Source organism: Bactrocera dorsalis, chromosome 1 (assembly GCF_023373825.1).
Source record: "Bactrocera dorsalis isolate Fly_Bdor chromosome 1, ASM2337382v1, whole genome shotgun sequence".
Classification (NCBI taxonomy): Eukaryota; Metazoa; Arthropoda; class Insecta; order Diptera; family Tephritidae; genus Bactrocera; species Bactrocera dorsalis.
Genome location: NC_064303.1, coordinates 29,152,867 through 29,170,770, shown reverse-complemented (window position 1 = coordinate 29,170,770; position 17,904 = coordinate 29,152,867). Strand labels below are relative to the sequence as shown.

At 29.4% G+C, this 17,904-nt stretch overlaps 1 protein-coding gene across 5 annotated transcripts in view; it reads left to right on the top strand.

Moving 5' to 3' along the window:
* Window positions 1–17,904, top strand: part of LOC105223293 (uncharacterized) — a 138,700-nt gene that overhangs the window by 102,585 nt on the left and 18,211 nt on the right. For 3 of the 5 annotated variants that reach the window (XM_011200970.4, XM_049456096.1, XM_011200972.4), the window contains one exon: window positions 16,341–16,447. In XM_011200970.4, coding sequence (XP_011199272.2) covers window positions 16,341–16,447 — 107 coding nt within the window. Of the gene's footprint in view, window positions 1–7,947; window positions 8,278–9,691; window positions 10,090–16,340; window positions 16,448–17,904 lie in introns of those variants that run through there. The other 2 variants (XM_049456088.1, XM_049456077.1) reach the window with 2 other exon arrangements.

Below are 17,904 nucleotides of genomic sequence, written 5' to 3'. Positions count from 1 at the left end.
ATTAAATTGAATAAGATCATTAAAACTATAATTTTTCTTCAAAAGTGTGATTACCTATTAACACATTTTCCAACTCGTTGCCTTAACTTTCGCTAGTATTTTCACTCTAGCGTCTAGAGTTGCCACTTAACAAGTAGACGGGGCATCTTTTTCGGCTACGCAAACATATACAACAGTAAATTGTCGTTTTGCAAGCGGGCTTGCAAGAAGTTGAACGACTTTGGCCGCTTGTGCTGTCGCAAGTGTCGTAAATTAGAACCAAAATTGGTGCAAGCGAAGTGTCATATTATTTGCTAACGTAATTGGACGATTTACAAAAGAATTCGAGTGGTATGTGTTATAATTAGTATTTGTTTGCAATGGTACAATAATTGTGGTTTTATATAATTATGTTACATGTTCCAAAAAGGGCAATATTTAGTGGAACCTAATAACGCAGATCGTAATAACAGTTAAGTATATAAGCTTAAACACTTCTGATAATCTTAAAAGATATACCAATTCACAATGTTCATTGACTCTTGACACAAAATAAAAGTAATCTATTCGATAAATTATTTTAATTTACTCTCCATTTTTCGTTTAACTATTCAGGTATATCTTTAACTACTCCAATATTTTTTTTTTAATTTTTATGTATAACTTACTATATCCATGCAATGCTGGGAGAGTGAAAAAATCAAACGGTGAAACACAAAAATAGACGATCTTCTTTGACCGTAGCGAATCGAACAAACAATTGGCATAATATACATATGCTGGCAATGCCAAACAGAGAGGGAATGTAAAAGTCAATCCCTTAAATATTGGTAACAGAATGTCTCGTATGACAACTTATGAAAAATTCTTTTCGGATTGATATTAAACCCTGAATCAAATAGAGTTCCACTAGAAACAACTAGCATTTAGTTAGCTTTAGTTAGCTCGCGGTTTCAAATGTTTAAGCAATTTCAAAACATTTATACGCTTCAATTGCTGAAGGAATTTTCATCTAGTCTATAGATTGAAGCATTTTTGACATTAATTAGGGATTCTCTGGATAATTATGGATTTCCTCTCAAAACAAAAAGTCACTAATTGTGGATACCATGCTTTCCTCTCCGAATAAAACGTCTATCTATAAAATGATATAATAAATGGCGACCATGTTTATGCCCAAATCTATGTGTGTAAATTTTATAACTTAAATTTTACGAGTATGAACCAAGAGTCATTGAAAATACTGAGACTATCGGTAGAAGTCCAAGCCTAGTACTAGATGAAATACAGTAACTAGCTGTCCCTGTCTTGTGCACTAATCTCGGCTAATATGCTGGTATTTTGAGCGAATGAGATAGATATTACGGTTGGCAGCTGAGAATGAGAACTTCTATTAAACTTCGCCTCAGAACAACTGGACATTGTCAAACTGATATTCCTTGCCACCTTAATAATACATAGCACACACTCAGTAAATGAAAGTTGGGGTATCGCAAATGACCGCAGGTTTTTTTCAACAAATATTTCCAAATCAAACTTCACAGGATCATATGGGAATACCTCTATATTTCTTTTCGGTCTTTTGATAGTTAAAAAAAAACATTTCAGACACCAGTAGATTAATTGACAACAATTTCCTTGAGTACGGGAAGTTTCATATAATTGGGAGAGATCTCGTGACATGTTTCCTATACCACTTTAACCAACCAATGAAATTTGAAAATGCTTTCAATCTTGGTTTTATTTTTGTCATTCCTAACTTATAAAGTAAAAATTGAGAAAGCTTTCGGCATCACAATCGTTAATACAATTTACAATATCATTTCGGACGATAAGAGCATAATATAGATTTCCGTCAACAAATGGTAATGGTAATTTCAAAAAATACCTCACACAAAAATTTAAAGTCACGGTCGGAAGATTGAAAAAGTTTCTTAACAACAAAATAGATATAATTCTCAAGATAAATCCTACAAAATCAAAATATTTTGATATTTGAAATGATTGACAATTAGGTTTTTGGGGTTAAAGAAATTCTCAAGATAATGAGCATAACTTTTTGACATTCTCTAGTCAATAGCGTCAAAGCAACGTTACTTCGGAATTGCAGATTTTAATTTCGGAGTACATATAAGAATGTAAATAAATAATTTAAATTAATTACGACTATCATAATTTAAATGAACTCATTATAGTTTAACTCTCTCTCGCCAACCGTTAATTATGTCAATTACTCGTGAATGACTTTCAATTTACTTATTGAAACGAAATGAGAAGTGAAAGCGTTCGGTTTTAAGAGACAGTGATAACTGTGATGCCAAATCATGCCCAAATCTGAAATGTAAATTTAAAGGAATCAATAAGCCAATTTAAATTACACATGAATACATACGTTAATCCGTAGACATCCAGCTGGCGGGCATTGTAAGTCTTTCGGCTCCAAGTAACTACACAAAGTATTTACATTTTTTGGTGGTTTGCATATGTGCAAGCATTTAGGTGATTGTAGGTTAGGGCCTTGTAGGAAAGGAAAAAAGCTAAACCAAAGTTTTATCTCATATCTCTAATGCTATAAGTTTTGAGATATCTTAATACATTTTAAATACTAGATTAAGATAATATATCCATTTTTTTCTCGAATATGGATTGGTTTTCGAACACTCCAGCCATTCGTTATATAGTTTAATAACCTAAACAAGAATTTTATTCGAGTTCCAGTGTTCTGGGTTAAAACAAATTACTGTTATTCGTTATCAGAATTCCAATGGAACGAAAAGTTTTATAATCACTGCCTTGGGTGACTCAGTATCAGTCTTTATTGAAAGTCGTTGAGAGAGTTGAGGGAGACCACGGCTTTTCGGTCAGTACTACTGTGCTATAATTGAAAAGCAACGTTAAAAGCAAATATCGGTTTGGCTCTATTTTACAGTATCTCTGCAATAATTAGTCGTAGACGTAAATTTCTTAAAAAACAGGCAACTCAAAAGTAAAAAAGAAAGATATGCATTTTTGAAGGAGTTAGGGATAGCTTATTTAGTTAGTTAGAAATTTGTGCTCTCTGACTCTCTCAGAAATTGCTGTTTTCTGAGTGTACGAACTCTTTACAATCGTTAGGCGTTGAGGAGGAGTTACTGTTCTTGCCAACATTTTACCCAATCAAGAGTTTATGTGTGAAAATATCAACATCTCCAAAATCCGTTCCCTTTATTTTAATTTTAGCCGTCTTTGATTACTCTTTTCTTTACTCGCTTTAGAAGTTTTAAAGGTAAAAGCAACACATCAAAATTATCCAAATGAATTCAACCTAAGACAGTATAAGATACCTCATTAAAGTGGCGTAGTCGCTTACTATTTCATCACTATTCGTTCGCCCAGTGTAATAATTTTATACTAGTTGCCTGTTCGATTCATTATTGAATTTCTATTCGTTCGACTACTTTAAAAAATTTATACTTCCTGCTTGTGCTATCCATTACTCTCAATGTTTTATCCAGTCGAAAACTGATTTCATATTCCAAAAATAAATTTACAACTAGGTTTTTCGCTAACGCTGACCCTACTGGGTGCTCTAAATATACGCAGACACATGTTAATATCTTTATGTATGTATATGCCACATACCTTTGGTATTATTCGAAATTTTCGTTTCACACCAAAAATGAAGGTCAAGTGCGTCATGTTGTTGCTTGGCTTTTGTGTATTGTCTTCTGCAATCACACGTTCATACAATGGTACACATGTAGTAAAGTATATGCATATATGTACATATACGAGTATATGAGATAGGTACATAGTATAGTATATGTATGTATATAGTAGAGCCATGTGCGCCCTTTGTCGGTACTTGTTTGAGAAAAGACTTTATTTGGGTGTGTTTAGTGGCATTTAAGCATTGTGGCAGGTAGTTGCTGTAATAGCTGCAAAGATGTATGTATATACAACTGATTTTGTATTTGTATACATGTATGCTTGTGGGCTTGTGCAATCGGTTAAATAACGAATTGGAACACATTCTCTAGAAATAAAGGACTTCTGTATTAAATTTGTGTAGCAACAATTGGTTGCGGAACTAGCACTTATACATACATATGCAGGCATTATCTTATTTGTGTGTGTGGATCGGAACGACAATTTCAGTTACATATGTTCTCTTAAATTGAAAAAAAATATTTGATAAAATTCTTACTCAAAACCAAAGTACTTGCCTTTAGTTAAATCGATTTGCACATTTTCAACATAATTTCACAGCTAAGCCATATACATGGACATATATGTATATTTATATATAATACTTTGTATCACTTTATAATTACCTCTTGAAATATATACTTTGTATTGCAGTAAGTGCATATAAAATATTTCTGAGGTGCAATGCGTCAACACTCAGCAGTGATGCGGATAAACAGGTCTCAGGCAGCCAAATATGGCAGCTTGTTAGAAGGCAACAAAAAAAAAAACGAAAATAAACAAGCGTAAATATTGTGGCAAAATGTATAAAATACTTAAGTGAAATTGTTGTTGTTGCAAATGATTGCACTCATTAATATGCGGTAAAGTGCTTGCTGCAATTGTCAATCGGACGACATAAATGGCTGGGACGGCACTAATATGGTTAAGATATTTCGAGATATTGGGAGGCGGCCAGAGCTTCGTACATTACTTTGTGAAAATCCATTGTGCAAAAATCAAATATTTTCGCAAAGCAAAAGTAAAAGGGGGAAATATTTTGTACGATTGTCGTGACTTAATTGTTTAGGAGGAAAAGATATTAATATAAATTTAATTTTTTTGTAGTAGATTACAGAATAAAAAAAATATAAAAAAATTAAACCAATATCATAACTAATAAAATATAAAAATATAAGAAAAATTAAAAATCAAATAATTTAAATAGAATAAAATTTTTCAGTTAATTTTAAAAGCTCTGAAAAAAAAATTAAAGTAAATTTTAATTAAAATAAATTTAAGGTAAAATTGGTTTAAATTTTAATTTTAATTTAAATACATTTAAGCTAAAATTGGTTTAAATTTAAAATTAAAACAAACATTATTTATTTGAAACCAAATTTAAATTATTTATATAATTCGAAAAAAAAAATTAAATTGAACTAATTAATAATTAAAAATTAATAATTAAAAATTAAAATAATTAAAATTTGAAACTCAAATAGAATTAAAATTGAACGAAAAAGTTTATTTAAATTAAAAACAACAGCAAAACTTAAATTAAATCCATTTTTTTTATTTATTTTAAAATTGAAATCGTAATTAGAATTTAAATTGAATTAAAATTAAAAAGAATACGCAACTTAAGTTTAAATTAAAATAAAAGTTAAACTTGAAGTTAAAGTTAAATGTTTAACCAAATTAAACTTTACCTAAAACTAAATTTAAAAATTAAAATGAATTTAAGTTGAAAATTAACACTAAAAATTAAAAACATAATTAAAAATTAACTCTAAAATTAAAATTAAAAATCTATTGTCAATATATGTATGACACTAAAAATAAAATTAAAACTAAAATTGTTTATTCGAAATTAAATTAAAATCATCTAATTAAATTAGAAACAAAAAAAAATTTAAAAATTCATCTTAAATTAGTAACAAAAATTAATAAAAATAAAATAAATTTTAAATTTTATTGAAATTAACCATAATATAAAATTAAAAAAAAAATCTTTCTTCTAAGAAGACACTTAATCGTTGTCGTCCCCTTTTCTCTTTTCGAGCATGTTCATACAAAAAAGTTTCATTGGAAAAAATAACGAATTTAAAGCTGCTTTCACTGTATTTTTTATTTATGTATGAATTGTTTTAACTATTAACTTCTAAGCTGGGTTGAACTGGACACAGTGTGCTAAATTTTTCTAAAATCGGTTCAGTAGTTTAGAGTCCATCGCGAACAAACAACGTGACACTTAGTTTTTATACATAAAATTGTTTCATTTTCTGACACCAATTTATAGTCGAATTAAATTTTCACCAAATTGTGAGCAAATTCCAAAGCAACCGTTCTGCGAACTCATCACTAAATACGCGATTTTCTCCCTTTTATTAGTAACTCTTTGGGTTTGTTCAGAGAGATTGAAAGGTTACTATTTTTCGACACGGTTCGCGAAGTAGACTCTAGTATGGAGTACCTATGAGATGATGATAAAAGGCTTAGAGTATTTCCTCCAGTATTTCTCCTTTTGAAGACATCAGTTTAAGTTCTAGTACTGTGGCTTCGGTCGATTATGTTTCATCGTTTTTGTAGTATATTTTTCCAAAATATACTGTGAACCGGATAAAAGTATTAAGTTTACCACGAAGTTTGTAAGAGGGAAACTTCGGGACCCTATAAAGTGTATATACATACTTACATATATACAATATATTATCAGCATGACGAGCTGAAACCATTTAGGTCTATTCGTCGATCTGTCCATCTGTACTATACATATATACGTGAACTTATGCTTCAGTTTTTGATATACGTAGGTTGCCTTTTACATAAGTATATTTCGGCATCAGAGAACAAAAACAAATATTAATCATCGAAGTACCATTTATTGTTTCTCAAATATTCTCCATTAAGATCTACAGACTTTTGAATATATTTTAAACTATTGTAGAAGTTCTCAAATTGAGGTATCTCCAAAACTTGCGTTCTGAACGGCCGGCTCTTCAGGTGTCGAAAACGTTGACCTCATAGTTTATTTTTTACGTGCGGAAATTAAAAGCAGTCATTCGGTACCAAGTCAAGAGGTTAGGGTAGATTACTCTTAAAATATATATTCTGAGTGCGCAAAAATGCATTTGTTTCGATCGATGATTCAAAGATCGCATTGTTGTGAAACAAGAGTGATCCGTCTTTGGCGATTGATTCTCTTAATGTCTTGAAAGACAACTGACAAAGACATAATTGTGTACCACTCAGAATTTACTGTTCTGCGTTGTTATAGTGGCATGGTTGCGATATGTTGAGTTTTTCCAAAAAAGCGGACAAAACTTAGGTTAGAAATGATTAGTGCAAGAACAACGTTTGTTAGATTCGGCTCATTTTGAAACACTCATACAATTGCTGTTTACTTTCGGGCCTATAGAACCACGTTTCATCATCTGTCATAAATTCATAGGCATTTCGAAGCAAAGCTAACGACCAATCAACACGAGCCTTTTTTGAGCGATCGACAAATTGTGTGGACACAAAATTTTACTTTACAGTCAAATGATCATGCAATATGCAATTTATGCCTACAGCTGTGTCAGTCTCACGGTGTATCACATGACGATCTTACAATATCAGTTTCCACACAGCTTCAATAGTTTCCGAAACAACAACTGATATTTTGCACACGTCCTTTTCTCTCCCAGAAACAATTCAAGCGGTACAAACTGATCGATCTAAATTAAGATAAAGATTTTTATACCCTTATATGCTATAAGAAATGCACCTATGAGTGGTATATATTGGGTAGTCGAAAAAGTCGTTTCGCATTTTGCCAATAGATGTCGTCAAAAATGTCGAAATAAAAAACTTTTCATGTGTTTAACATATTTTTCAACTTATTTTAGGCTTTTGCAATAACTCATACCGATATATGTATGTATGTATATATAAAATGCATTGGTAGATATTCTAAAATCATATTTCATATTTTTGCAACATTTGAGTCACACATGTTTTTAACTAAAATAGTTTTCATTTGATTTAGCATATGTGTTATAGCGTGGGTGTACATAGACACAACAACAAACAAAAATACATGTATGTATGTATACATACATTTATGTTTAAGATTTTTTATTGGCCATAGATGTTGCCATAAAAATTTTGCGTAGTCGAAAAATGCCGCTTTGTCTGGCGAAATACGTCAATGTTGTTGTTTTTGCTTTTCTTTTTTTTAATAAATACATACAGACACATATGTGCATATATATGTATGTGTATATGTTGTATTTTTATAGTTATTGTCGTATTGCCTTTTAAGTGATTACTACTTCCGGCAGACACATGTGCGCCACGCACACACACTTAAAAACATAAGTGTGTATGGGAGTAGGAATAATCCACACCACACACACACAACCAAACAAGCAGATGTACAGCTGTTTACATGTGTTATGGAGCGCCTTCAAGCTTGTTACCTGCATCTCATCTTCACTAGTAAGGTTTCGAAGTGACCATATTGGAAGTAGAAGAATTTGGCTTGAAGAAACGCCGAGTTTTATTTGTGATTTTACTTTCAAGGCGATTGGTTGTTGGCATTTGTGCGGCAACAGAAGTGAATTCGAAGGAATAAGAAAAGTTTGTGTAAAAGAAATTGAGAAAAAGTTAATAACGAAAAAAATATTTTGTTGAAAATGAAAAATTTTGAAAACTATTTTTAAAAATTCATCCGAAAAAAATTTATTTTAATATGTGCTAACAGAAGACTTAATGAAAAAACAACAACAAAATAAAAATTAATATTGTTAATTTATTCAATAGCTTTATACTAAAATAAACAAAAAAATCAAAAAATTTAAGAAAAAAAAAATAATTAAAAAAAAAATAAAAATTAATAAAGAAAAATTAATAGTAATTAAAGTTCAAAAAGTTTTTGAAAAATCGTACGAAAAAAATATATACACATATATATAAATGTATTTAATACAAATATATTTATTTAATGTATGCTAGAAAAATATTTAATAAAAAAATGACAAACACAAAATAAAACATTAATAATGTAACTTAATAAAAAAATTGAATAAAGAAAAATTAAAATTTATTAAAAAAAAACAGTTATTAAGTTAAGAAAAATAATTTTAAAGTTTAAAAAAATATAGTATATTAAAAAAAAATTCAAAACTTAAAAAAAATATAAAAATTACCATAAGACAAGCTTTTCATAAAAATTAAAATTTTCTAATGTTAATGTTAAAATAAAAAAAAATATTAATTTTATTTTTTTTTTCAAATAAAAATTATTTTTTTATAAAACTTTTAAAGTAAAAATTTTAAATTCCATTTTAAATTTTTTCTACCCTTTTCTATGTTTGATAAGATTTTAAAAATATTCTATAATTTTCAATAAAAAAAATAATTTATTAAACATTTTTTATTACTTAAATTTTTTTTTTAATAATTTTAAAATTTTAATAATTTAATATATATTTTTTAAATTATTTTAATTTAAAACTCTTTTAAATGAATAATATTTTTAAAATATATTTTTTAATTGTTTAAAACTTTAAATTTTTTTTAAATAATTTTCCTAAATTTATGAACAAAAAAATTGTAGAAACTGTTAATATTAATGGAAACTCATTTACTTCAATTCCAAGAGACTCAAAAATTATATTTTTTAAAAAGTGCATGAATACCAAAAATTAAAAATTATTTTAATAAGTTACAAAACGAACACTAAACTATACACAAACGGATCTCTAAATAAATAAATATTAGAATTTATTAAAATTTTGAATATATATACTTTACAATACAAAATAAAAATATTTATTCCATTTGACCGCCGCAGCGAGCATCTTGTTTATCTCCAATTTTGCTTAATTTATTTACACATGCAAAATAATACACCAATAAATCCAAACAATTAAAAATAATTACATTTACATAAACAAAATTTATTTTCGCCGCTTGCGAATTTATCAAATCCCCGCATGCCACGCGCCAATTTGGGTTTTGTTTCACTGACTCTATTTATTTATTTTTTTCTTGTCAGTTCAATGCCACTGACGTCAATTGCTCGCTTGCCAAAAGCAAATTGCTGCTGAACAATTGCTCACTCACTTTGTTGTTGGCGTGTTTCTGCGCTGCTGTGGCGCTTTTGTTTAAAATCACCAAAATAAATAAATAAAAAGTGCTATGATTTAAAACACTTCCGTTAATTTGCCAGGAGTGTGAAGAAATTTGCAAACAATAAAAAAATTATAGTTTCAGTGTCAGAGTGAAATTCCGAAAAAGTTGTTAAAGAAACGAACAACAAACGCACGCAATTGCATGACAGAAAAAGTCTATGCGCACATTGCTTGTTGTTGTAGTTGCTGTATACAAAATAATTATCGTGCGCGCCGGCAAATAGTAATGGCGCCAAATTCATTTGTCAATCGCTTGGTAACGGTGAGTGAAAATGTTACAGATATACATATGTATGTATATATGTCTATATGAATGTATGCGTTTATAATTTTTTGTATATGTGTACTATATAAACATATTATGAAATAAATTAAATAAACTGCAAGATTTATAATTGCACCAATTATTGATTATAACTTATATTATTTAAAAAGTTCCATTTGAATTTGGCTATATAAAATATTTTCAAAATTTTTATTTTCTATTAATTTTATTTTGTGTTAAAATGTAAGCTCTTAATTCAGCGCTTCAGTTGAGAGTTTTACTAATTTTTTGTCCTTTTCAACACTATTTTATAAATTAAATTCATTAACCCAGAGTCACGTGTATGAATATACAACTTTTTTCACGACATTATTTTGCAAATTAATTGCACAAAAGTGCTTTGGATTGTGTAGTGAAACAAAAAAGCCGAGTGACTGCAGTTGAATAATTTGAATTCGCCGCAATTGTGGCGCAGTTTTCATAAATTAAAAGCAAAGAAATGGAAACAGGCGTGTATAGAGTAAATGAAAGAAGGAATACAACTGTGTTTAGCCAGCGAAAAAATCCTAAAATTGATAATTTATAAAAATGTATATTTATAAACATATGTCTATTCATATATAAATAAATAAAACATATATAAAATATAAAAAATATATAAAAATATATATTCATATGTTTCATAAATGTTAGTAGGAAATATAATCTTCTTGCAGCGTTGGGTATAAGTAGTCACAGATTTCAAAAAAAAAATCAGTTGGCTTTATAAAAAGATATTTATAGAAATAAGATAATTACTTTTGAAACGCTTTCGCATATTTTAGTCTAATTATACATACATATGTGGATATAAGTATATTATATATTCGGAATCAAACTGACATGCAGATATAATTACATATTGTCACCTAAAACGCAAAGAACTTATCATCAAAAAAGTCGAAATCGAGTTTTTTATTTCTTATGATTCACTTCATCGTATTACATAAGTATGTATACATATCGCTCATTTTCTGCAAGACCGGCATAAGTCAAAAAAATCGATTTTCCAAAAAACGCGTTTAAAGTTTTCAACTAATTACAACCTTACACGGTGACTCCAACCTTATACCTCTTCTCAAGCGAAGCATATAAGAGGTATTCATACGAATTTTTTACTCAACATGAAGTATGATATTACGAACAATTCTGCAGCATTAACTCAAAAATCACGTTTTTTGATTTATGCCGGTCTTGCAGCAAATGAGCGATATGCAGAATAAAATTTTCAGCTTCCGCTGTCATATATATCCATTTTATAATCAAAACTTAAATTTTGTTCAATATGAGGGGTTTCTATTATATCGTTTTTACGTCGCCTGTAAACTTATGAAAAATGATGTTACGTTATTTTACATTTTAGGGGACGCTATACGCTTTTGCATATACTTAAATACATATACATATGTATATCATAATTATATGTATACAGGTGTGTTTTAAAATATCTGTTAAATGTCGTGTTATAATCACCTAAAAGCATTAAATGTCATTCAGCTATTGGCAGAAAATGCTTAATGATCGCTGAAGTTGTCATTATACTACAACAAAAACAAACATAAATTACACTCATTAAATATTTCGCTGTTTAATCATTGAGTTTTTGTTGGCCTGCTGTTTTTTTTGCGGAAACTGGGGTTAATGCACGGCTAATTTTGGCTCCTTTACAAAGAAAAAATTGTAAAAATACACAAAAACCAATATATATTTTAATATCATTACATTAGTATTAAAGTACATTAGTAGAAAGTCAATAAAAAGTAAAGTGAATAAAAAAAATTTAATCGGTAATTTTTTTGTAATTTAATTTTATAAATTTCTTTTTTCCATTTAGGTATATAAAATATTTTGAGTGCAAAAATTTATTTAAAAAGAACTAAATTTAAACTTAAAATGACTCTTATTATTTCCAAAAATCTTACCAAATTAATTTTAAATATTATGGCATTGCATAGTAAAAATTGTAAGCAAAGCTAATATTTGTTTGAATGGAATAAACCTTTTGATTAATAAAAAAATATTCAATTCAAAAAAAAATCATTCAAACACTAAATTTTTAACTAATACTCAAAATAAGACTTCAAATGAATTATTTGACTTCAAATTTTTGAGAAATTTTCGTAATTTAACTATTTTTATGTTTCAATAAAGATTTAAAAAATTATTAACTATTTTAAAATTATAAAACAATATGTGAATATGGCTTAATTGTTTGGAATTACAATTACCGATTAATTGAATGAATAATAATTATTACAGATCAATTTAATAAATTTGATAACTTCTTTGCTTGCTTTTAATTAAAAATTTTTATTCTAAAAATTAATTATTAATCGTTATTAAAATTTTTTAAAAATTTATTTGATCTAAAATCTTAAACAGGTAAATAATTTAGTGAATTAAGATATTTTTTCGCAATAATTCGTATACAAAATATTATTCATAATTGATTCAATTAAGACATTTTCCTGTGTGCATTATTGTAACTAAATGCTAATTTAGTCACTCAAGGAAATATCTGTAGTTATAATACATATTTTTGATCGTTACATTATTACAAAAATATTAGTTTTAAGAATTGAATAATTTAATTGAATAAACTTTAATATATTTTTAATACTTGTTTAAGTATTTAATCTACATTTAAAACATGTTATTTCTATACCTATATTCATTGTTGAGAAAAATATGCTAATTTAATCAATTAAGGGATTGTTCGCAGTATAATGTCAGTTTTTAATCGTGAAATTTAAATAAATATATTTTTTATTTTTAAGTTTTTTGGACTATTTTTTCAAATATATTTGATTATATTGAAAATGCTCGAGATTTCTGTTTTACATTTCAAAGATTTTAAGGACTAGCTATTTCAGTATATAGCCCAATTATAAAAAAATTCTCACAAGTATTATATTTGAAAATATGTTAACTGAGTCAGTTAAACGACTATCTGAATCTTTTTCCTAAAACAATATCCACTTAAAGAAGTCCTCTTATAGTCGCAATGCAATTACTACTATACAAATTTTATAAATGAGTTAGTGAAATGTCAAGAGAGTTTAAAAAACAACTAGGTTTACAAAATTCGAGCACTATTTGATAGTTGCTTATTTAAAATTAACAGGGAACTACTTTTACGTACTGAGTTAAATATGTGACTATCCCAAATTATACTCCCTGTGTTTTTCGTTACCCTAATCAAATAAATTGATATTTATTTTAATTAATATTCATAAAATTTTAAAAACATACTTAAATTTGCATTTCACTTTAATTGCCTCAATTTGTATGTTAATTGTTATTATTTTAATTGACTAAATTAGTGCATTTTGTCTGCTAAATTGCTAATTGAGTGAACTAAGGTGTTATCTACAACTTTTTCTTTAGGAAAACTTTCGTTTTTACGGTGAAGTAATTGATCACGATTACTGGCGATTTGAAATACTATAAATGAGTGGAGCTTAAAAACCAATTAGGTTTAAAAAGTTCAATTTCTTATTGAGAGCTACACTTTTAACTCCATAATGAACTGCTATTTTAAAATGTTTAAATATTGTACAGGTATATTTAATCGTATTTTACTAAATTTCTATAATATGAAACACCATATTGAAAATAATTATGAATTCCGAGTTCATTTTCAATCACGCCGTGCTCAACTCAAACACCTGCCCATACAAACATGTATATGTACACATGTCACAAAACCTGGTTTTCCCAGCAAGTACGCTAAATACCTGTAGCCTCCATTATACCTGCCTCCTACCACCAATTACTTCTACACTTTTCTACACATAATAGCATAACAATTTATCAATGCGCACAACAAGGTGGAATGAGCAGCATATGTTCTCTTCTTCTCTTAAATGCCAATGGAAAATAAAGACCAAACAGTTGTAATATTTTCTAAGGCAGAGCATTCAAACAGCAAATCCTTCAGTTAATGCTGGCATAGTCTCCTGTGGTAAATCATTTCACTCACTTCACTTGACACAGCAACCCCCAGCGGGGTCACAGCTGCCACTGATTTTGTACGAATTGCTCTTTTGAATGCCTCAATGCCGTCGCATATTGTGCATTCCATTCTCTGGGCGCACTGTTGGCCTGCTTATTCATTGTTGTTTGGTAATAAATGATGATGCTGCCAAATATTTGTTTATGTACTGTATCCTTGCTACAACAATGTGGCACAAATGAAGCGAAATGTGCACGGAATGGGTGCTGTGAGTAAGTGCATGTGAATAATGAGCGGACATAAATATGCGATTCTCTCGTCAAACGATTTGCTGTGGGTTTGTGAAACTGTGGGAATTTATGAGTGGTGGGGTTAGATGAAATACCTATATTTGGCTGAAATTATGTAAGGGCATTATATGGGATTTTGAAGGCTTATATGTATAAAGATATAAGCACATATAATATATATTTAGATATCGTCGAAATTTTGAGTAATTAAAGCTCATGTCATACCAAATATAGCTTAAATATTTTTAATATGAATTTTTAAAAAATCTATTGCATTACTGTTATACACATAGGCTGTCATTGTGGCCTACACGCAATCTAAAATGACTTTATGGGTTTCAAAAAATTTAATTATTTTATTGTCTTATTAAATTCCGCCAACCCGGGCGCATCTTTTTACCGAGGGTCACCGGTAATGCCGTCGCATTGGCTGAGTTTAAAATATTTTTTTTTTTCAAAAATTTCAGGATTTCTTTGTTAATAGTGTTTTTTGAAACAATAAAAAATTCTAGTATAATATTTTATTTTCTATATGTGAAAAAAATTGTTGAATAAATGCTGTTTTTACCCGAGGTAGCCTATCTAACCCCTAAAATATATCACTATTTTCCATTTTTGCAAGATAAGATCTCAAGTTTTGAGTAAAACTTACTTTCTCAAGATTTTAAAATACCGTTTCCCATGTAACATCTCAAAATAGATCATCAGTAATAATGGTGCTAGTGCTCGAAACCAAATACAAGTACTTCCAGAGTTTATTAGTTTCCAAAAAATTTTAGGACTGGATATTGTTGTTTACTCGAAACTCAAAATTTGGCACTGCTGTAGAATTGTTTTGAGATGTTCTCTCAAAACGCTTGGAATGATCAATGTAGCAGATTAAGAGTTCTGGAAATACTTTTTTTTTTGCTTAAATCTTACTCTAATAAAGGAAATGGTTCTAAACCGTAAGTTAATTAATTTTCAAAAAATTCAGGGTATTAATTTTTGCTTAAGGCACTTAAAATTTAGGGTCCTCATAGAGTTCTTCCGAAAAAATTTTTTCTCAAACCTTAAGTTTGGAATGGTCCAGCGAGCAGCTTAAAAATTCCCAGATTTTATTTTTTCTTAATAATTCTCTCTCTAATTCTTTTACGAAAAACTGGAACATCAAAGATCGTCTACGATTTTGTACTGCTAGAGTATAGTTCTGAAGTATTTCGAAGATTCTTCGAAGATTTTACGCCGAAATAGTTTATTGTTTAAAGAATCGGAGGACTAGATATTGGTTGTCGCTTTAGGCACTTAAATATTAAAATTGCTGTAGAGTTGCTCTGAAATTTTTTTTATAATTCTTCTTCGATTTGATACTGCTACTATTCTGAAGACATATGGAAGTACTTTGAAGGTTCATAGCCGAAAGTGTTTATTGGTTCTGTTGTTGTTGTTGTTGTTGTTGGAGCGGCAGAATTCTGCTGAGTTGACTGGATAAAAAAAATTTATGTTCTGGTTAAGACCCGACTGTCGTGGAAAACGGGTTTATTGGTTCTAAAGAGTTTTGTCAGAGCGTTATTATGTAAAATCTCAAAATAGATCTCGGTAAAACCTCTCTCAAAACCAAAACAAGTATAGAGTTTTTAATCAAAAAATTTTTTTAATGGATATTCTTATTTACCATTAAAGATTGAGTATTTCTGTTAAAAATGCACATTAATATATAATTCCATCATTTAAAGTTACATCGGCTTATGCATTCATAAAAAACTTGTTTCCATCCGCATTTTTGTTTTTCCTGCAAATAACCCTTAACGCTCTTTAGTTAACAGTCCACATTAATACAAAAAAATGTTTAAATTAAATTGCTGCAATTACCTTTAAAAATATATATGTATATCGTATAAGTATATAACTACAAAAAGTCAAAAATATATAAATTTTCGCCACATAAAACTCAAACCCACTTTCAATATTCTTTTTCATTGCAGCAATCTCTGCTTGCCGGCCGCATACCAGTCGCCTCAATGACAGGTCCAATTAAAAGAGGACTGCTATGGCAACAACGTGATCGCCTCTTTTCGCGCTGGAAGGAAAGGTAAGTGGAGTAAAAACAAAAACAAGAAACACCAAAATAATGGTGACATTCGTATGACTGTCGCCAAAAAAATGGCGGCGCCAGCAAAAAATACAAGTATCGACAAAAAATGGCCATCCACAGAGATAAAAAAAATATGCTGGAACGTGAGATAAAGCAGCATAAAACGAATTGTCAAATAATTAAATTAAGTTCACTTTTTCCGTCGATTGTGCGCTCGCATTGTCGGTATTAAAAAACAAAAAATTAAGTGGAAAATGTAGTCATACTTTTTTTTTGCAGATTTAACGATAATTAGTGAGGCACCGGGGACGGCTTAATTGCTTTGTAGGATTTGTGGGTTTGGTTACACTTTGTGTCTCAATTTGTTTTGGAGGCCATGAAGTATGGTATGGTATTTATAATATGTTTGCCATATTGAAAGACAAGCTAAGTTAAGGTCTTTCGACTGATGTTTTAATATCCTGAAAAACCGGAACTTACAAATATATCTGGAAGGGGTCTAAATGTTTAGACGAAGTATTGAAATATATTTTGAAAATACTTAAAGCGTTATTATAAAAGCAATGATAGGAGTCTTGACCGGATTAACACCAGAAGCCCTTCTGGTCTGTCACATTGTTGTCACGACTGCCCTAGTAGCGATAAACTTTCTGAAAATATCATTTATTCTACTTATTAGGCAGTTAAAAGACGTACCAGTGCTACTAGCTCGCGAAATCGGTAGTCTGCTCTGATGCCGCTAAAATGAATTACAAATGAACGAACATTAGAATAGTAGGAAATGAGAATAATGGAGAACGAGTAATGTCGGCATGAACTGGGATCACATCACCTTCATCGCGCCCAGTAAGCTCCTAAGAGTGCTGGATTTTTATGGCCATATTCGATATAGGAGAGGACATAATAGACCATAGGTCGAGATACAAAAGCTCAGTTACTTTGTAGCTATCTGCGGGTGATGATTATAAACAATGTCTTCATCTCATCTACAACTTAATTGAAGTAGTTTGGTTGTCTTTTGAAAAACACCATTTTATCATGTATACGAATATATATTTCAACTAGCCCCTATTTTTACCCTAACAGTCGAAGTATTTTACAAATAAACTAGGCCAGAGTTCTTTTTTAAGCCGCGTCGATCTATAAATAAAATGAGGTTGGGGTAAGTAGGTTAGGTACACTTGAACTTGGGCAGCTGAGAATGCCGGTCCTTTGTGATATCTAAATACTTCCAAGTATTGATCGAAAATACGTCCAAACTACGGCAGATATCAGCTTCAGCAATTTCTTCAAGTTCGGCGAAGATATAACTGTCGAAAGATTCAAACTTCAGTCTTGAAAAAGCTGGACAATAGACGATGAAGTTTCTGCATGTTTCCACCTCACCTTTCTCTATACAAGTACATATATCTTGTACAATTAGTGTTCGACAAGATTTTCAGCCAGTAAGAACT